We start from the raw sequence: 22538 nt of genomic DNA on the forward strand, positions 1-22538 counted from the left end.
CCGAATAAAATTCTTACACACAGCCATCTCTTGCCTATAATTGGAAATCATAAAACTTGGTTCTTCTGTTCATACTTTCTTTTAATGTATCTACGTCTGAAAATTTAATATATGATCCGTCTTTTGTAATTCCAGCAGGGTTGTGTTCAGGCATTTGTGTGTTGGTTTTAGCATGATATTAAACGGCGTATTGCTTTGGAATACACACTTATATTTAATATGAATGCTGCTGTTATAACATGCCTGCGTTGCGTCCAAACGCACAGACACCAGCAGCGCAAACACTTTCAAGCATAACAGCGTTCCCGTGCACGTCTCTGGTTAGACTCTATTCTACAGGGCGATGCGCGCCCCCGCGACTCGCTGTAGAAAACAAAGCGTCTTCCATTACAGCAGGAGCTGCAGCCCCCGGGATCATCAGTCAGTCACACCGGATAAACCTCTCGAATATGGATATACAGTGGAAGTAGTGTATTAACAAACCGAGCCTGCCGGGCTAGGGGGCCGACGAGACATCGGAGAACCGACGACACAGCGTCAGTCTTTCCTCGGGTCTTTGTCCCTCCACCATCACCGCGATCTCTCCTGCGAGCTTGTTCAGCTAGTGCTTACTAGCTGAGGCTAGGACGTGTCGCCATGTTGTCGTTTAAAAGTAACTACTAGGGACGCCTGTCTCCGACGGAACCGCAGAAGACATCTCCACGGTCCCAGCGGGTTGTCATCGGGACCGTATTCGGTGTTCTCCCCGGACCCAGGTGACCAGGTGTCGGCGGGATGGCGGAGCAGGGCTACACCTCCTGGTGAGTGAAGAGTCTTCTGCTGCCGGGGTTCCTGACAACCACCATTATCACACAGTATTGTACATTATTTCACTTTATCACACATCTGGCAGTTTGACCAAACCAGTGTGCACAAAGGGACCTTGTTTAGACATCTTCGTCCTGGCAGCTAAATGCCAATCCTCTTGAGTTATTTTTTCAGTAGTCCCGATGCTGCTAGCTATGCAGCTAGCCAGTAGCCGCTACCTTAGCTGCTAGCCCCAGTAGCAGCTACGGTAGCGGCTATCTAATGAAGCCAGCTGATGAAGCGCTATCGAGCTCCGGCCAATTCAAACGCTGCCATTGTGGCAACAAATGCTAGGAGCTAATGAGCTAGCGCGGTGCTGCGATGCTCCCTATGACGACCTTGTTTCGGTCATATTGTGGTAGTTGCGGGCTCGCAAGTGGGATAATATGTCGACCCCAGCACGGATTACGAAACCTGCCCACACGTCAACGACAATATTTAGTAATGAACCCACAGAAACAATCGGCTAACATGATGCTAGTTTTAGTCGTCGTTCAAATACACACAATAACAAAGGTTCTGTAACAGAGCTTTGAACGCTACCTGACAGTGGGATCCTGCACCCAGCTTTGGCTTTATAATCCCTTCTGGTCTTCAACCATAAGCAGACATTCGTGTGGAATTGAGAGAATCAAATGTCACCATGTGCAGTTTTCTCAGCCACTATAGGTTCGCAATGCAATGAATCGATTGAGTTAAGTTGGAGTTCAGCTGTGGCTAGATGTGGGCTGTGTTTAAACTCTTCTGCAAGTGTCTGCATTCTTAATGTATAGACTCCTCAGCAGTTAATGCTATTACTTTATTTCTATGCATAAAACAAGGGAAATCCAGGTTTCAGACGTCTCTGCCATGAGTTTGAGACACAGACCAAGAACGTTACGTGAAATCTTTGACAGAATTTCTTGTTCAAGGTGTGTGTGTGTGTGTGTGTGTGTGTGTGTGTGTGTGTGTGTGTGTGTGTGTGTGTGTGTGTGTGTGTGTGTGTGTGTGTGTGTGTGTGTGTGTGTGAGAGAAACCATAATAAGTTTGCTATCAAGCATCGTAGATTACATTATCCACATGACTCACAGATTTACCAATCTTAAGTCTTCAATATATGTAAGGGTTTACATGAGTGCTAACCGGTATTCAGTTGTAATTGGCTGTATACCGATTAGTAATGCTACATGCTTTGAGTTAATACTTGGCAGAATTGTGATTGCAAATTTGATCTTGAATGAGGTTAATCCCACTTGTCACAAATGGCAAGGTTTTAAACAATGGACACCTGGGTCATGTTTAAATGGTCTCATAAATAGAACATTGTAGTAGTGCACCAAATAGTGCAGTAGTAGTAGTACACTATTTTTAGGGAACAAGAGTAGGGGGAATCTGGACACAAATTGTACGTCGTGTGTGTGTGTGTGTGTGTGTGTGTGTGTGTGTGTGTGTGTGTGTGTGTGTGTGTGTGTGTGTGTGTGTGTGTGTGTGTGTGTGTGTGTGTGTGTGTGTGTGTGTGTGTGTGTGTGTGTGTGTGTGTGTGTGTGTGTGTGTGTGTGTGTGTGTGTGTGTGTGTGTGTGTGGTTTGGGAAAGGTGTAGACTTAAACAATGAGGTCATTCATTTGTTATTATGGTGATGTATGTACCATATACGATTATGTGGTGTGTGTGTGTGTTACATATTGTGGAAATATCAGCCATCTTCATTTCCTCAACCAATGTTTTGTAGTTAAACCAAAAAGGTGCATGACAATACATTCACAAATAATATGAATGACTTTGACGTCCTTAAATTACAAAACCCTGTCCCAACAAAGGGCAACACCCAACTAAAGAATGTTGATCACCAGCGATTCAATGTGTTCGCTGAAATAAAACAACCGACCATCAAGGTGTATGGCATACTGGCCCGATGTGTGTTGGATCAGTGTGGAAGCACCTTGTCCTGCACCAATCAAATCCTGAACTATCAATACACAAGTTAAGTCAAACCCTCCCTTTTATTCAGTTGAACTGGAAGCGTAGCATTATGGCAGGAAAGTGTTTCCGCTATGTTCTCTAGCTAGGCATTGTAGAAGGACACAACCAATGCTGTAGTTGTTGACAGCATCGGTTGTCCCACGAGAAGGACTGGATGTGCAGTACACCAAACACCATACAGGGGAACTATTCAAAGCTAACTTCGTTACCTAGTGGATCAGGGTAGGAGACTGGGGCTAGCCAGACCAAATGGAGGAATAGCATGCAAGAACAGTGACAGTTGGTCTAGATTCTAGTTCACAGTAAGCAGGCGTCATTTCGAGACGCTGATCCTAACTGATGCATATTTTTTTTTACACCAGGAATTAGCTGATATAGGTTATTTTTAAGTGCTTGGGAACACCCAAATATGTGCAACATTATTAGCCCACTTTTCCTCAACCGTCACGTTTATACTGTTAAACAGATGGTTGCAGAACTATCTCGACTGGGGGGGGGGGGGGGGGGGGGTTGCATTGAACACATCTGTGGAGTGTGTGTGTGTATATTTAGAAAAATGTTTTCTTTAGAACAGAACTTCTCCATATTAAAGTCAAGTTCAAGTTAAGAGTCAGTTCTCCATTTATAAACATGCACTTTGCATATTTTATACATATTTATATGAATGTGTGTATTTGTAGACACCTGTGCTTGTGTGTATTGTCTGCCAGGTAGCAATGCTGTGTTTTCGTTTGTATTTTGTTTGGACATGGCCCTGTCCTTTGTAATGCTGCTGCTATGTGCCCTCAATTGCCCCCCTGGGGACAAATAACGTTTTTTTTTTTATTTGAATTGAAGTGTTCTGGTTCTTAATAATGGGACATGAGTAGACAATTCTTGGGAGAAGCAAGTTTTTGACTAATAGTCAAAGTTAACTGCTTACTTGGCTCATCAGCAATTATTCTTCAGTTCTATTTTTTATGCTGGATAATTAATATCAGTACGTCATAGTGGGCTGTATGTGTATTTATGTTTTAATGTAATATAGCATTAAATATAATCTAGTTCTCACAAGTGAAGGGTAACATTTAAATTCCCTGATGTTAATATATGCAATCAATATGATGAGCTCATAAGAATTATTGATAAATCTGTTATCAAACGATGTTGGCTCTTGATAGACGACAGCACAGGTTATGTTCCCCTCCGAAATGAAGGCTATGAGTTGTATGTGCACATTTTGTATGCATACATATATTGGCCTACTCGATGGTAACACCAGCAGAGGTGACGCTAGACTTGAGTGTACAAACCATAGCAATGTTTCTGGTTGTCAACAAATATCTGCAGCATATGGACAGGACATTTACTTTCTATTTGTGTAGCCTGAGAACCAATATGCCTAGCAATACATTGGCGTCTTAGTCTTTTGATCTACACTTAAAGTATTGCATCTCATCTCTGCGGCACAGAACTGACCAAATATGTTTGACTTAATTGTGGTTGTTTGCATTTGCCAATGTTGTACCCTAGGAACAGGCAATGGCATGTTCGATTGTCGACTATGTATAGGAATGCCTCTTCAAATATATTTGAGTTCAGAAATGTTCAATGGTTGACTAGTGTAGCAATATAACGACAAGTGCTGTAATATTACAGACAAAGTGAAATGGCATTCAGAGCTCATTTTGCTTTAATATCTGGTTGCTCAAAGTAAGATTTGACTCAGCATTGTCATTGTATCATAAATTTTAGTCAGCTGTTTCAAACGGTTTATTTCCTTCCAAGGGTCTTGGGAGTACGTTTTGCTAACTGGCCCGTACTAAAGGAAAGGTAGAGGCTAAAAACACTGAGGTCGCTCATTTGTGATTATTGGTGATGTACGATACACGACAGCTCACATTTTGCTGATTTATGGAGTATTACGCTCTTCTGCTGCTGAACTCGGGTTTCTGTAGATGCTACGTCCTCGCAGAGATATTGTGGCAGCATGTACAAGGAGATTAATAGCAGAGAAGGTCTCCGAACGCGAAGCATCAATGTTATGACCCCCTATTCCAGGGGATGGGGGGTAACATAAAGCCTGCTCAAATAGGCACAGACTAGGTGAAAGAATATTAAATGGGGCGATATTCCTACGGAGAAAAAATAATTGAGGATGCACACCAAATTCTCACGCTATCCGACTCAAACAACCAGAAGGCTCTTTTGCGGCGGTGTCTCGGATGTTGGTGGGGCGATTCCCCCTGCCTCTGACTAGCATGGATGTTCGAGTTATGAGCCTTGTTCGAAGAGGAGGCAGGCAGGTAGCTGTTGAACTCGGATAAATGCATTAGGGAGTGCAGTGTTGAGCCGCTGACAGCGTTCAGACCAGATACGGCTTCGCTTTTTTGAACCAGACCAGTCGGGCAGTGATTCGTTTTATACATCCATGCCCGATTTATGAACCATATCTTATGGGATCTGCCTTTCCCTGGCGATTGTATCAGTGATGTTTATTAATCCATACACCCAAGTCGGGGGCGAAACTAGCCCAAGTCATTCTAGGTAACAGGAAAATGGTATACCAGAGCAGAGCCCTGACACACGCAAGTAACAAATTGCAAATAATGTTAACAATGAATGTAGAATATGACAAACCTGGAAGGTATTGTGAATCAATGTTGTACGTCTTGTATTAACCACTTCTGTATTAAAGTCTGTATTAACCCCTTTTATGTCATAAGCATGAATAAAACATAAGCTTACTCCATTCCACAAACATTGCGTCTGCATATCTAGTCCTCTTGGGTTTCCTCACCTCCGGAACACCCTGATTACATAAGGCTCTGTGGCTGGGTGGACGGCACGTATTGAGAAGAGCGGATAAAAGTGTACTTTGAGTGGTGGCAGCATGTGCTTATCCAGGCTGCCATGCCAAGATAGGCCTAATTAATTATAGCAATTAAGTTTGATAAATAACTAGAAATTGGCTAATGTTGCTATTCAAAGATAAGGGAGCACTGAAGTACTTTGTAGCCCTTTTTGGGGGCTCAGTTGAAGGAAGGCGTACATATGAAACAGTATCTTACACCTCACTAATAAATGGTTCTTGAGCATAAATGCAATGATGAAATGATGCGATATGTGAACAGTGTGAAGGCCGCCATACCGTCTATGTTTATCCCAGTACTGACCCACATTGTTTAGGTCCTGCTTGTGAGCAGAATGCAGACCAGTTCCAAAACATAACGGTAAACTGCTATATGTAAAACAAAGGTCAATGTAAGGGAAGGAGTAGATGCACAGGAAGACGCATCGTTTCACTAGTTTTATGTTTCCCTTATTGTTTGACTACGTTACTAGTCATGTTACTACTGATCAGAGACATTCCCATTTAAAATGGGCCCCTTACACTTTCAGTGCATGTAATGTGTTTTGAAATACATGGGTATTTGAATAAAGTCCACAACTGTCCTTCTTAAATGTCTGTTTCCTTAGAGGTGGAACAAAACAATGGCTGTGTTCTGCCTTTTCTTGCCAAGTGCACCAGCCCACACATGGGGTCAGTGTGTTTGCATAAAACTGGATTTCCCCGGAAAACATCATAAACCACCATTATGTAATTGGATATGCTACACCTTTCCTGGCCCATTCTAGCTTGATGGAAATTATGTCAAAGACATGATTTGATTCCTTCACAAATACCTGGTCCATCCCTTATGGCCTTATCTAAGCAAACAGTTCCGATACCAAGACAAAATGAAAATATTTAAACCTTCAATTAAATTATTCTATTGGGTTTAAATAATATAATAGTCTCAAACTGGCCACTAGAAGCATATTATAAAAACGACATCTCAAACAAGCTCTAATGAATAACTGCACCAGAACATACAGTTCAATGAAAGTGTGGCTCTGCAGTTTTTCACCCGGTCTACCTTTCCTTTTAAGAATTGGATGCTGCACTAATTGGATGTTAGACACTGAATTGACCCTCATATCCGATTTCCACCGTCAACAACAGAATGCTAACAAGTGCCTTGCTGAACGCTGAAGATATGGCTAACGATCTTGTTCTCCCGGAATGCTGAGGGAAGCTGTTGCTTTGTTGGAGTACCTGCCAACTGAATCAGTATGATGGAGACAAAGCTGGCCCATTGATTGGTGGCCTAGTCATTCGTGACTAGCATATAGCTCTAACCTATAGCTTATGGCTTGAATTCATTAATTTTGTTCAAATGTTTTCTTAAGTATTATGCCGTGCCAATTTTGAGGAGGTTTGCTGTTGGTATTCCTCCCTTTAATGTTGGCAGAAGCATTTACATGCACAATGTTGCTGAGCCCCAGATCAGACACTGCATGCTTAGTTATCCCCTTGCTTACATCACCACCTGTCGTTGAGGACCAAACCAAAGCAACCCCCCCCCCCCCTCGCCAAAAAAAAATGCTGTTCAAACCAAAGTCCTTAAGCTCTGAGCCTCATTCACCAGTGTTCACTGTCATTAATTTGCCATATCCTCTTGCCTGTAAGTTTAAGCCTCTTGCTTCAAGAGCAGACGGTTCATAGAAACTGGACAAAATGACTGGCCTTGGCTGTGACTGATTCATAGTGAACGCAGGCCAACAGTTTTAGTGTTCTCATGAGCTGATTTCACCTGACTTATGAAAAGGGTGTCTTAACAACAACCAACAGAACATAAAATTCCTAGAAAAGCGGTTAAATCACACACCAATGATCTGCCACATGTCCTGCTTTTGGAAAGCAAAGGAAAAGCAAGCATTTATCATGCTCCTCGATGACATGTCCCTTGGTAATCAAGTCGTTCGTTGGCTAGACGAGGACGTGGTATTGGAATTGTGTTCTTGAAAACGGCGTCTTGTCGGAGAACAAGGAAGTCTTATGGCCCGTTGGACCGGCGCCCAGCCCCCAGACAGTCCGGGATTGTATTTTGTTTTTAAATGTTCCATTCATCTATCCAACCCATGTTCCACGGGCCTCTGTGTGCACAATTCAGAGGCACCAGTTCGATACTTGAATATGAATTAGGTTCGACGCCCTGTATACCAGCTGCCTATATCTGATTGCTGTGTTGCCGATAAGCCTGTGACATCATTAGTGTCACTGGCTTGTCAAGGCTTTGTCAGGTAGAATGCTCCTAAAAAAAAAAATGAATAAAACGCCTTATGAACACAGGCTCTTATTAAATGTTTTTAAGCATGGGAGTTACCATAGCTACAATGCTTGCTTTGTTTTAAGTAGTTCTCTATTATGTCCTTATCTCTCAGGTCAATCAATTACAGTCCTGTTGTGTGTTTACGTAGCTGTGAATATGATGCCTACTCATGCCTACCCTGTCATTAGTAAAAGGCTTATGCCGCACTCCTATGGTTCACACCAAGCAGCATCAAACAACATTCCCTGCATGCATCTCCACTTGATCAAAGTATTACCATTCGTCACCTAGCGGACTGTGCAGTCCATGTATAACTGTAGTTTTTTCGTTGATCATATCCAATGTCTCTTTTTTTTTTTATCTGTCTTCATGCTTTTTTCTAATATATTTGTCATTTAAGAGACTATACTGCATTTTTTTTTTTAAATTACATAATGCATTAGTTTCACAGGGCTTTTGTTTCACAGGGCTAAAATGGATCTGGGATGTTATTGTTTCTACAAAAAACATGCACTAAAGAACTGACTAATAGGCCTTTCACACATGACCTCCTGATGAGCTCTGGTCCAGGGATGATCAGGAGTTGCACTTTCACACATGTTACACACAACAGGAGATGAGGCGCATCAGTCGTGTTCACACATATTTGAGAAAATCAGTATACTTCAGGCGAGGGGTGGAGCGTAGTGTTGGCAGTGGCACAATACCAGAATTATGGCTTCAATACAATGCCTGCCTAAATATCTCAATACTGATACTGAAACGATGCCACCCCAAACACCTACAACATCAGGAGCGTAGAGCTCCGCCAAGGAAGTGTATTTTGTGGTTTGTGTTCAGCCTGCTTTAGTCCAATACTGTAGTGTGCAGGCTAACCCATGCAGTGCTAAACTTACAGGTCATGTCATTTAAGTTTATTTTTTCATCTTCAATACAATTTTGGTTCATTTCCTTTCATTGTTTCTTTATACATTTAGGTGTGCTTTAAACGACGAATACTGTTTTTATAACCTTAATTGTTAGATCATTTAAAAAGCTTTTAAAGCTGTTCAATGGCATGCAGTAATCTGATGTCCCCTATACTTGAGATTGTGATTATTTTTTTATAGTTATCTTTATATATTTGCAACCAGATCACTTATTGAGCAGCATCCTTTTTTCTTTTCAATTTTTTCTTCCTTTTACCAATTGTTTAATTTCTTTGGAATACATTGTAAGAAATATCAATCATAACGCGCACTACACAACAATATAGGTCATTCGTTTGAGAGCATAGCAGCGGGAGAACTGTCGAAAGAAGCTCTAAAAGGATGAGGGGTGAATACTCACATATTTGGAAAAGCAGGACTTTGATAATATCCTGTGTTTTGCAGTAAAACGCGTCTTCAAAGTCATTTTTTTTGAAATTCTTCAAAGTGCAAATTATCAGTTTACCCGCCTGGACAACTTCGAATTACAGCAAGCAACAAACGTAGTCATATCGTTTGGTTTTGAAAGTTTTTTTTTATAGAGATCCTCCACTCGATGTTCGGTGAATGAAATGAGCAGAGCGCTTCATTCTGACAAATACTGCATGCCCTCAGTTTAAAGAGTTACTTGCTGAAATGCCTGGTTCTGAAATGCACGCTAGCATGCATGTGAGAGGAAATAATAACTGATGACAAGCCCACAGTGCCTGAAGGGAGTGGATACAAAGCACACACACTGTCCCGCAGTCACACATCGAAGCAACTTATAGGAAATGCAGCTTAAAACAAAGAGCACCAATTATGCTTTTCGACCTTTATGATAAACGTTGTTATAATGATTCATAGTCATGTTTAACCATGCTAAAGTGTCAATGTCAAATAATGACGTGCATGCATTTAGACGTATTCCCTGCTGACCGTCTGGGGTGGCTGTGCAGAGCCCTAAACACTAGGGACGTCGGTCGCGATTCTATTTTTCAAATTTCCGAGATTTAGGGTGCACTCACACTAGGCCATCTGGCCGTGGCCGTTGGCCGTTTTCACACCTAACCGTGCTTAACTGGCCCCATTGTTCTCTGGCCTGCATTCACACTAGGCCATCTGGCCGTGGCCGCTGGCCGTCACAACTGTGGCCTGGCCACGGTAGGCTCTTGTACATTAGGGCTGTCAAAATTGCTCAAAAATGACATTCGAATGTTCGTTTGGAAAAAAATCACGAATTCGAACTATTCGAATATCTGGTTGCCTATTTTACGCAGTTGCCGTCAATATGTCAATAATGCGACAAAACCATGGTTCAAATTAGTGGGATATATATATATATATCCTATACATAGGGCGGCGGCTTCCTGCTGGGCATTTCCTTACTTTAAAACGAGGGACATCGCGAACAGACGGAGGCTCATTCACAAAGCAGTTAGGCGCTTGTACCGCGGGAGTGTTTTTTCACATTCGAATATTATGAGGGACATCGCGAACAGACAGAGGCTCATTCACAAAGCAGATAGAGGCGCTTGTACCGCGGGAGTGTTTTTTCACATTCGAATATTAATTTTCACGTTCGAATTCGTGTTTTTGGATACATTTCGAACGAATATTCGAACTTTGAATATTCGTTGACGGCCCTATTGTACATACGTCATCACGTCGTAACACGTCATCACCTATCGTCCGCTGCATGGACCATAATAAAGTTTGCCGCCAGTCAGTTTTAACAACAATGGACAACAACACAGAGAACAAAGTTCGCACTTTGATGGACACTCGACTTCTCTATGGGACCAACGTGAACCAACAGTTGAACCGCTTGACGTCATGTTTACCGTTTAATGGGAAAGAAGGCTCGAGGGGGCGGAGAAGGACGAAGCCGAGTGTTGATAGAGAATGCTGAAACCGCCCAGATGAGAGTAAGATTTTCTTGAAAATCGACATCGTTTTTTGTGCTGTGATTCGTGTCAGGTTTCTCTAATAGGAGTAATTAATAAGAAATTAAGACCAGAAAAGTAGTATAATAGGAGATCTTTAAAGTAACGGTACTAATAAAATGGAGCATTGTATCATTTTAAATGGCAGGGTATTTTTGATTCAGACGGACCAAGTATCAGTATACCATGCAACACTATTGAAGCGTGTAGGAGGTAAGACGTGACGCAAAAGACATGCAACGGATGTTGCAGTGTTTTTGTTTACAGCACATCGTAGTCATGAATAACAGTCTCTTGCCGTTCCTTGTATCTGTCTGTGTGGGTTTCAGGGTCGTCCCTTACGACAAGAAATTCAGGATCCCTCGTCTTTCCAGTTGGTTATTTTTTTTCTATTTTCTTCACCCTTTGTATTCCCCCTGTTTCGGCCCAGTGAAACCAGGGGTTAGCAACACGCCCACTTGCTCGTTGTGTATTCTCAGATTCTCCAGACTTTACACTAGGGGCCTGGTCGATTAAACACCGGAGGGGTGGATTCTGCCACGTCTGTTCACACATACAGCCCCCCGGGATTAACCGGACGTCCGTCTCTCGGTGCATGTGTGAAAGGCCTTTAGTAGAATACACGTAGGTTGCCTTTTGAAATGTTGAATCTGCAATGAGCCTGCAGTGCAGGGATATTTTTTGTTTCAACCCCCTCCTCACCTTTTACCTGAGTCACTACTTACCCTAACTGGAGTAGTTAACAAGCAGTGTAGCAGAACAGGCTTGGCCCTTAATTAATTTTTCTCTCTTTCTTCTTATTATATTATACATAAATACAGATAAATCCTAGTTGCTTTGGTTTAATATCAGTTAACATAACAATTTCTCTACTTACCTAAAAAGGAAGGAAAGCCACCAACAACTTCATTTTTATGACTCACTGCCAATGTGTGGATGTGAACAAATCTAACGTGCAAATGGATCACATGACATATGGAGTTACATTTTCTTGGTGTTCTGTTTCTCCTGTGATCTACATTATGACGTCTTAACTTCTGAATGAATGAACGAAGTTGGAGCTCTTCTTTGCCTACTTTATTACGGCTACATTTCCTTAAGTGAAGGCCCAACCCCATCACAGAGATCAGCAACAGGCAGTCAAGCATCTAAAGGGAACGGGATTTACTGCAGGGAAGCAGAGCAGAGGCATGGTCTGGTGTAGGATAGGTTTCCTTGTATAGTTGACATATTATTATTATTATTATTATTAGAATAAAAATAATAGCCGCAGGTTATAATTATCCAGCCCCAAGGAAATGGAATAACTTCAACCCTGCGAATTGCTGTGAGAACGGCTCCGTGTGCGTCTCCGTCCGTGCCTTACGTCTAATAAGTAGTCCAAGCTATACTACACTGGGTACATTGATCATGACCATTGTATCCACTCCTCCCGGGTATGGTCTGACAAGCTCCATGGTAGGCGTAGGTTTGGTATTTACATCCCTGGAGGCTGGTTGGTGATGTAGATAATGCGGACGATGACGGGGGCTTTACTGTTATTTGGTGGGGGGGGTGATTGCTGGGTAAGCTTGGGTGTTGGCCTCGACCCATACCACATTCCACACCCATTGCCCTGAGAGAGACACGAGACGGGTCGGGTCAGAAGCTGAGGTCAAATCGTCTCCTCTGGAGATGGAACTGCACAATGTCAGCCTTGTGTCCAGTACCCCTGCCTTTACCCACACTGCCTCACCCACACTCTCCCTCCCTCACCCACACTCTCCCTCCCTCACCCACACTCTCCCTCCCTCACCCACTCTCCCTCCCTCACCCACACTCTCCTACCCTCACCCCCACTCTCCTACCCTCACCCCCACTCTCCTACCCTCACCCACACTCTCCCTCTTTCACCCACACTCCCCACCTTTACTCTCCCACCCTCACCCACAATCCCTCACCCACACTCCCTCACCCACATTCCCCCACCTTGATCCACACTCCCTAACCTTCAGACGCACACCTCCACCCCCACCTCCCCACATCGACTCAGACTCCCACAACATCACCCACCCCAAGAAAACGCTTGGAGCTTGCAAAGGGTTAATCACAAAATGAAAGGTTTGCAGACGGTTTTAAAAGTTGGGGGTTGTTTACAAGTTATGACAAATTAATTGGTCTTGAATTAGCTTCTTCTGCTAATTATCTCACGTTATAACTAATTCATTTTTCATATTGTGACAATCCGAATCGGCTGCTGTCGGTGTGTGCTGCTGCTTAATCTATCTCATTGCAAATGCACCGGGTTGTGTTAATGTTGTAAATGTGGTAAATCACATGGTGGCCTTTTAAATAAGTAGGGCATAGGAGTTGGCCGTCGTCTCCGCCACAGTGTCTCGTGGTGGGGCCAACTTGCCCAGGTGGAGACTGTGGACCAACATGGTTCTATTCATCAGAGGTTGGTCTTTCCCTATAGTGGTAGGTCGAAGCCAGAGCGTAGGAACTGGCAGCTGTGTCTGCCAGCAAATCTACAAAGGGTGCGTGCCAAGCCGGCAGGCAACTGTTGAGGTGCGTTCACACCAGGAGTATCGTTCACGTCACACACTCGTATAAACGTCTCAATGCTAAAATAATGCTTAAAAATAACAGTAGAGCGGTACCCTTGTCTACACGCGTATGGTACGACACGGCCAGGCTGCAAGGCTGATCAGGAAGCATGTCCAGTGGCAGGTCACCGGGATGTGAGGCCCGCAGGTCGCGCGCGGGGGGGGGGGGGGGAGCCAGGCAGGCAGGCAGGCAGGCAGGCATCCGGGCCGGCAGCCAGCACCGGCCGCCTTTGGACACGACTCCCCAGCAGGGGGGATCGGAGGCCAGGCCACGGCTGGAAACCCAAACACTGTGGAACCAAAGCTGGCTGTCACTCGCACAGACGGTAATGAGGCGGGATGGAGTGATGGGGGGGGTTGGGGGGGGGCATGGTACATGTAGGAGCACCGGACTGAAGCCTTCTCTTTGAGAGGAAGTGACTGAAAGACGTGTGTCCGGCCATTCGCTAGCTGAGGCTCTTCATGGTTGTTGTTCTTTGTGCACAGCCATCTAATTTACGCTGTTTTAATTTTTTAACACATTATACTATACCAATGCTAATGTACAGCAGCATGTGAATAACTCACATTGTGTAGGCTTATTTTATTTTTTGTCATACATATAATCCAGTATTCAATGTGTGCCGACATTCACAAATGCAGTACTGGATCATTGGCAATAAATCCCTGACTGTCTTCAACGCACCATGCTCCATGTAGAATGAATAGTATTGCAAATTTAATTGAGTTTGACTATAAAAAGGTCAGTTGCCCTTCTAAGGGGAATTGAGGATCCGTCCGATTAGAACAGTCAATCTATGGCGGCCTTACTTTCCGCCATTTCTGGGAATTTGAGTGTGTAAATGACAGATGTTGGTAAAGTATTTATGTAGGTCTGTGCTTGTTCACTGCTGCTACCCAGCCTGGTGACCGTTTATGTAAATCCCTGCCAGTCATTTTTTCTCCACTAGTGAGATTCGTTAAATGTCTTTGCTGATTATCTTTGCTACTAGCTAGGCGGGATATATAAGCCTGTTGTTTTGGTTATTAAGCCCCCTTCATAGTTCAGTTTTCTTATTGACGGATCCAAATACGGGGACATTAATATACAGGTTTTGTGGCTCATGTCTGCTTGTTGAAAAGGCAATTGCTTGCGTGTTATTACTTATTTTTTATAAACATGTTAATGTATCATATTCCCCCTTGGAACGAGATTCTTCCTCCAATAAACATTTCTAATCAGAAGCTCGCCTCTGTGAGCTCTGACTGAAGTAACGCCCCCATAGCGTCCGCCAGCTCTATTCAGCCCATCTGCAGAGGCCCCACAACTCTATTTACATTGTCTTGTCTTTTCCTGAAGGGTGCCCAGGTGGATCCTTTGTGGGACTTTGACATTAGTTAGCCTTCTTACCAACAGAATAGGTAGACACTCTGTAAACTAACTAGGTAACTTGCATGATGCGTTCAAGAAGCATAACATACTGGTGCTGTTGGTTTTTGGTGTATGTATAAATATATTAATACTTGGGTATATTGTGTTTTCTGTCCCTGATTAATAATGAAATAACTAATGGGGAATTGACAGAAACAAATCGAGTTCTCTCCTTAATTCGTGATTATTTGAGTGGGAAAGTTTCTTTAAAGGTCCAAATTTAAAGAATCTGCTTTGACCCCCGGTCAAATATTTGGACTGTTCTGACCCATCCCTAATTTCTAGCATTCAGAAAATGGAAATTAAAAGATTTTCTTGTAATGGGGAATATCCCTTCTCGGGGTGAGCATTGCGCTAAGATTCTTATAAGGAAATGAGCATGTGTCGTTGGCAGAGTACGAGGAGGAAGTATACCTTTTATTGGTGGGAGAAGAGGCCTTATCTTGATGGCTGCTGTAGTAAACAGCTGAGCTGTAGTCTACCAACATGAAACTACCGCCACACAACCGATTAGCATACGCAGGGTAGAATTGATTCGGCGCACGGCAATTATTTTGTTTAATGATTTTCTTTTATTAATGGATTGGTATCTCAAACTCTGTCCCTTTTTATTAACACCAAACTCTTTACCCACGCTGCTCATTTCAGCCCAATAGGCCCTCAAGAGTTTCAGCTTTCATTTTTTCCATTAGGTGTTCCCTGCACATCGACCACAGCTTTAATCCACAAGCTTAGGATGGTGTATCAGCCGTGACAGCAGGTGTGAGGTGCAGGTGTCGACGAGTGAAGTGAAGCCCAACCCAAAAATTCTATGCTGCTAATACTTTAATTTGTTTTGTAATAATCGGACTACCCACCATTTTGATTATGACGATAATACACCTTTATTTGTATGGCAGCTTTTAAAATGAATGTTTACAAAGTGCTTTAACATGCGCAATAAAAACGATCACTTCAAATGCACATTGTATCTTTAGCGGCAGGGATTACATGCAACTATAAAAATTCATCAAGATGAACATGTTCCTTAACTTCTATGTGTTCTTTTTAATTCAGTCCCACCAGGGTTTTCCATTGGAATCAGAGAGGACGCTGAAACATTGTACTTTGCATACTCTTAGGCCCAGTGAGAACACCTTTGCAGCGATAAAAAGCTTGTGTTATGAGTAGTATGGCGGGATGCTGCTACTTTATATAGCTGTGGTGCAACACCTCTGGTTAGGCCAGAGGATATACTGTATATTTTTTCCACCCAACACCTCAATATCACGGCCGCCCTCAGCTCAGGCCTAATATTTAGTCTGCGTAAAACTACTAGAACATTGGATGGAGGCCCAAAACGTGGCCTGATGACAACATCAGAATCTGAGTTCACACTTTGATTCTGTTTTCCAAAACGTTCAAACGTTCGTCACAATCAGCTCCAGGTCTTATCCGTGTGCAACGCACTAGATTCAATCTCAAAAGGTTCTGAAACCGAAAAATACCAGCAACTCATTCTATTCTGAAGCAAATAAGCTGTATAAATAGTTGTGTGTATTTTACTTGATGCAAGAGCAATGATTTCCCTCAAAGGATTCTGTCTTGAGCGGTTGCGAGTGTTAATATGTGTTTCCTTTCCTCCTAAGGGCATACTCCCTGGTGGACTCAAGCCAGGTTTCTACGTTCCTCATCTCCATCCTCCTAATAGTTTATGGCAGCTTCAGGTGGGTGCCCACAGGTCAAGGAGAACATACTCACATTTATACATACCCTTGCATGTTAAAGTTAATTTCCTGCTTTTCAAGTTTAGATGTTTGTTGAGGGGCCCCTCTCCCAGCAGATGGTAGAGCTGAATGCTAGTCTACCAGGGCTGTATTACATAATTAGTTTTGGTGGAGGGCAGAAGACCCCTGTGTTAAGTATAGGCCCCGGTGTTGTGAAAACACCAGGAAGTGGTTATTAAGGTGTTTGTTTAGTGAACTACGCACTGTCTTTATTAAAGTTTGCCGAAACATTTCCATTTGGCATCGCCTCACACATAGACAATGGAATGGTTTGGATTGCTTGTGGAAACTGGAAACTCCCTTATTTGTTGGTAATAAATGGGCAGTCAAAAACAAATGATCCCTTTTCTAAACCGGTAATATAGAATGAACACGGTGTGTGCAATCAAGTTGGTCTGGTTTACTATAAAATTGAATAATCCACTTTTTACACCCTTTGAATGCATTTCTGTGTGTGTGGGTTTGGCAGGTCATTAAACATGGACTGTGAGAACCAGGAGAAGGATAAGGATGGAAACCCAACCGCACCAGGAACCTTCAACAATGGAGGCACAAACAACAGTGAGTTATATGAACAGGCATCAGACAACATTTCTACACCTAAATCACCAGCGGTATTTGTAGATATAATCAACCTCAAAATAGCTACAGGCGTACACTATTAGTGTTTTTCCATTGGCACTTTTTTGCCATAACGTGCCGGGCTTATTTGCGTTTCCACTACCAGTTTAAGCGTGCCATGCCGTACTGTACCGCGCCGTCGATGGACCTTGGGCCAAATTGGCCCCACATTACCTCCAAGTGGGCTCGGTGACTTCAGCCCTCGTTGATGTTCGGAGCGAGAAGTTGGCTCAAATTGTAGGATTATAGTAGCCTGGCTATTGCCAGACCAAGCTCAATCGTAGATTGCACGTTGCTCTTGGGAAGCTTCATCATTTTCTTCAGCACAAGAGGCGTGATCAACGGGCCTTGTTCAAATGACTCTGTACGCAATTGGCTGCTTGCCTTCGCTTCCCTGTCGTCAATATGTTAAACCAGCCAATAGCGCACCAGGGGGAAAAGCCAGCTTGGTGATTGGCTCCCGCAATAAACGTATCGAAACTAGAAGAAAGAAGAAAAAATATTGCTCTTCTCCAGACCCTTCTGCAGGGCGAACCCAAATCGCCGGAAGAATTGGCGGGGCTACCCAGTCTAGGAATATAGACCTATAGAAATACAACAAACAGTATGTTCTTGTGTATGAGACGCATTGCCATAAAGGAAGAGTTTGGCTAGAGTTCTCAATAGCTTGATTCTTATTCTTTGTTCGTTCCCATAACTGCAGTAATGATGGTTTAATGTGGAAGCACAACGCGGTGATGTTAGCTTGGCGATTTTGTCTTGCAAAACCTACTACTATGCATACTATACACTCAAAGAAATCATAATTATTGATTACATAGCCATGGAGTTTACCACATATGCTTTCCATGAAGCACAATTTTTATTATGTTGGTTTATGAATCGTAAAATGTAACTTCTCCATGGAACCTTGTTGATATGGGTCAGATTTAATTCAGATAAGTCTGGGTATAATGACTGGCATTAGATAATATTTCTCCTATTAGATCGCTGATGACAAATTTCAAGGTCAGGACTCGTATCGGAATGTATAAACCGGATCTCGGTGAGCCATTGAAATAGGGAACAAAAGAGGGAATTTTGAACGTCAAGCTCACATCATCATCGTGGATATCGCTGTGTGGCGCCGTCCGCCTGAAACCAGCGTCTTGAACTTATTAATCCTTTTTTTATTGTAGGCTATAATATATAACTATGGCAATAAGAGTGAGTTGTGTCATCGAAACAAGATAAGCGAGTTATCAGTTAAAGACACTCGTGCAAGTAGCTGGGCTTCAGGCGGGACTGGGCTTCAAGCGGGACGCCCAGTTGTAATGGAAATGGAAATCCCAGTCGCGCTGGGCTGCCGTGCCGAGCCGGGCCAGTATTGTATAGTGGAAAAAACGCCATATATATATATATATATACCTAAATCACTATATTTATGCATCTATATTCATAACTATTTGTGACTTATATGATCCGACTAAAGACAAACGGGCATAGACACTATATACCTATGCATGTGTATAGCACTACATACACCCAGGCTGTCTATGTGCTGTGCTGGTGTATAGACTCACACAGCGCTGGTTAATGTGCTGGGGGATACAGGTCATCAGGGTGCACCCCACCACGACCTTCACTTTCGATTCCTGCAAACAATTATCTAGGATTGATTTGTTTTTATATTGTTATTAGTTATGTAGTCTATAGAAGGTCATGAATAGTGACGGTGCCTCATTATAGATTCCAAAGTGATGAGCAGTTTAACAAGCATCAAAGACTTAATTAAACTATACATTTTATAACAATGTCAAGCAGAGAGCTGCGAGCGATTAATCACCAAATCGTCAAAATGATCCACATCCTGCCGCTGGATGACTGGACCGGGGGTTTGAGTTTCTGTCTCACTGTGTGTGTGTGCGTTCGGTGTTTCCTGGCATTTTCCCAGGTATTCAGACCATCGACTCCACGCAGGCTCTGTTCCTGCCCATAGGAGCCTCGGTGTCTCTGCTCGTCATGTTCTTCTTCTTCGACTCGGTACAGGTGGTCTTCACCATCTGCACTGCAGGTAACACACACTCACTTACACCTCAACACACAGGATTTACGCATTACGTTCACACCCGACTACAAGAATAGCACATGCACTCAACCTCAACGACAAGATGTTGAACCGATTGACTGAACGCCGTTTCCTTTGGTTCTGCATCTGTTCTCCCATCACCCATGACCACTTCTCAAAGTGTGAGGAAAATTAGCAGTAAGTGGGGTGCTCATTTAAAGGGGGATTCGCTGCCTTCAATTCAGCGTGGAGGCTGGAGAATAAGTTGAGCATGAGCCGTCGTTTTGAAGGATCAGGAGCCCGCCATGACAGGCGGAGCAGAACTTTGTAGAACTTGCCGCAGCCAGAAAGTGACTGACGGACGGACGGGCACGCGGACAAAGGGAATCTTCCCGCCGCTCTCAGAAGCTTCCACTCCCATGAGTAAGACCGCAGGAGTGTGTCGGGAATGTTTCAATTGTAAAAGAAAAAAGCGGAACGCGGTGAAGGGAAAAAAAAGACCATTACTAAAGCTGTCATTCAGCGGAGGAACCTTTAAAATGGGGGAGTAGCTCAAAGAAAAATTGGCTGAGGTGGAGTTTTCTAAAGCTGGCCTTGGAGGATAAGACTCTGTCGTACAGTCACTCTCTGAGACGCGGCCATGCAGGACAAGACTCTGACGCCAGCGCCTCTACAGTGCTGGGCTGTTATCATACCCTCTGTGTTTTGGAGATCCCAATCGTCCCCTGCAAAGAACAAAAGATACAAAGGCGTTGTGTAGAAGTCGCCCATCAACAAGATGAGACGGATAACCGTCACGAGTTTTTAGTGTTACAACGCCCATACTGTACCTGGAGATGAGTCATGTGGGCCGGGAGTATAGCAGGCCTGGGCGACCTTCTGCAGGGCGGTGCTTGTTGTGGACATGGTGCAGGCCTGGTGCTTGTTGTGGACCTGGTGCAGGCCTGGTGCTTGTTGTGGACCTGGTGCAGGCCTGGTGCTTGTTGTGGCCCTGGCCCACCGTTGCCCTGGAGCTAATCGGCAGCTCGGTCTCTTCCAGCTCAACCAGTAGAGCGTGGAAATACCTCGGTCGGGCTTGGGGGGCCATGCCACCCCTGCTCAAGATACGATGTAGGCAACCACGGTATTGAAAGATACTCTGGTTGAAAATAATCCAACCAATTGCATATATATTTATATGGACAGATGGAAAATGAAAGGAGGAGGAGCCAGGGACACTTTTCCCTCGTGCACACGCCAACCAAGGCTGTTAAAAAGAATCAAGAGCAGCGAGCGCGTGATCTGACGCGGGGAAGAGTTTGGGGGTAGGGCATGACGATCCCAAGTTAATACGGATGATGTCGGCGTCCACAAGCTATTCAAGGAGTCATCCTTAGAAGAGGGCGAGCGTGACTGCGTGTGTCTGTGCGTGCGTGCGCGTGTGGTTTCAAATAGTTTGAAGCGCCTTGAGGGAGCGTGCGAGTGCGTCTCCATCTCAGTGAGGAGCCTCTACCTCCAGGCGATGGGGCTGCAGAGAGGGGGAGACGTGGTGGATCGGAGGGCCGCAGCATGTGGGCCGTCTCAGGGCCCAGGCAGGACGGGGCTCTGGTGGAGGGAGAACGGGAGGGCCTGTAATGAGGCTTAAACACAGCCATCAGTGCAGGGCTGGCCCGGATACATCATTTCAAGCTTTGAATATTCGTTGGGGTTTCTAAACGAATACAACTAAAGTTTAAAAATAGAGTAAATTCAAAGTTTACCTTCCCCTCCCGAATCAGAGCTGGCTGATGCCACTGCTGCAGATGGCACCGCTGCAGAATCAGGTTATCAACGGATTGTTTGTCATTTCCACAGTGTACTTCAGTCTACTTCAATAACGCAGATAATAAAGTAAGTTCTGTAGGGTGGTTCGTGGACGCCATTGGCTCTCAGGTCCACTCATCGGTACGAGTCCAACCCGGTTGGGGCAGAGCTTCAGTGCAGCCTTTAAGGATCCGAAGACCCACTGCCTTCCTAGTATGAGAGTAGGCCTGCACAACAGGTTGGTTTGAATATCCAGTGTAGTTTTTATGAAATTGCATGGAAAAACTGGCGCTATTAATTATTTAAAGGAATCACACGCCACTATAGTGTGGGATGTATCGCTGTAAAAGGATTAAAGGTGGCTACCTGTTCTATTCATGTTTATCAAATTACTTAGTTTAATTAACAGTGGTTTTTAGTAGGTGGAACTTACGAAGGATAATTTAGTCATCCCATGTCTGATTATTTGTCTGTTTGCCTACCGTTACCTGGACTGAAGCTTTAACAGGTGGTTCAGACTGAGGGACGTCTCCCACCCACGCATGTATATTTTTATTTTATCCCTGGGATAACATATTTGACTAGGATGTAACCTAACCTTCTATGTGCGGTTTGCAAATATGCACATTTTTAGTTTTTGTATAGACATGATGGGCCGCTTTGCCAAGAGTCAATCCATGCCAAAGGACTGTGGCTGCTGAGGAAGAGCTGTCACGCCACTGTCTTCATCAGACCTTTTCTTGTATTGTTTAGTCTCCTGTGTTTTTATTGTTCTGAACGGAATGGACTTCTGCATGTTAGAAAATCAATGCCCTGATTAAAAAGTGAGAATTGGTCATAAAGGAATTCCAGTTAACTATGGTCCAATTAGATTTATTTAAGAAGCGTATTCATTGGAGTGCCATGATGGGTTTTATTAGTGTTTAAGTTGGGATGATTTACTTTAATTGATTTCAATTATGAATCTGCCTTGTTGAATTCACAAAATGTATAATATCTTCAAAAACCTGAATCAATTTATTTTATTGAGTTTCCCAAATAAATCACTTGGTTGTCAGTCATTCAGTTATCTCGTATCCAAGGCGAATGTGTTGGGTACATGCAAGGTATTGACTGGGACTCAACTGACCTAGATGGATGATGATGATGGAGTTACCATTCAGACACTAAACTCATCCACCCAGACACGGCAGTCATTAAGCTTCTCTGTAGGGGTTCACTACTCACCTGTTGCTTCTCTCCTCTCTCTGTCCCTTCAGTTCTTGCAACAATCGCATTTGCGTTCCTTTTGTTGCCAATGTGCCAGTACCTGACTAGGCCATGCTCACCACAGAACAAGTAAGGACAATCTTGTGTGTGTATCTGTGTGTTTCTGTGTGGGTGTGTGTGTCTGTCTGTCTGCCTCTATGTGCCTCAGATTTCCCTCTTCTCGCCATGTTTCAATTATCTGCCGTAGGCTAATGTGTTGGTCCTCGCTCTGTACTCCCATGCA

The 22538-nt window shown here is 43.7% G+C and overlaps 1 protein-coding gene across 4 annotated transcripts in view; it reads left to right on the plus strand.

Annotated features, from left to right (window-relative positions):
- The first annotated feature begins 316 nt into the window (after positions 1–316).
- The window catches only part of sppl3 (signal peptide peptidase 3), a 33590-nt gene continuing 11368 nt past the window's right edge, over positions 317–22538 (plus strand). For 2 of the 4 annotated variants that reach the window (XM_056587858.1, XM_056587859.1), the window contains exons 1-5: positions 318–800; positions 16459–16536; positions 17066–17157; positions 19151–19270; positions 22306–22384. In XM_056587858.1, coding sequence (XP_056443833.1) covers positions 775–800; positions 16459–16536; positions 17066–17157; positions 19151–19270; positions 22306–22384 — 395 coding nt within the window. In that variant the 5' untranslated portion in view covers positions 318–774. Of the gene's footprint in view, positions 801–16458; positions 16537–17065; positions 17158–19138; positions 19271–22305; positions 22385–22538 lie in introns of all 4 variants that reach the window. The other 2 variants (XM_056587856.1, XM_056587857.1) reach the window with 2 other exon arrangements.

Source organism: Gadus chalcogrammus, chromosome 4 (genome assembly GCF_026213295.1).
Source record: "Gadus chalcogrammus isolate NIFS_2021 chromosome 4, NIFS_Gcha_1.0, whole genome shotgun sequence".
In the NCBI taxonomy this organism is placed as follows: domain Eukaryota; kingdom Metazoa; phylum Chordata; class Actinopteri; order Gadiformes; family Gadidae; genus Gadus; species Gadus chalcogrammus.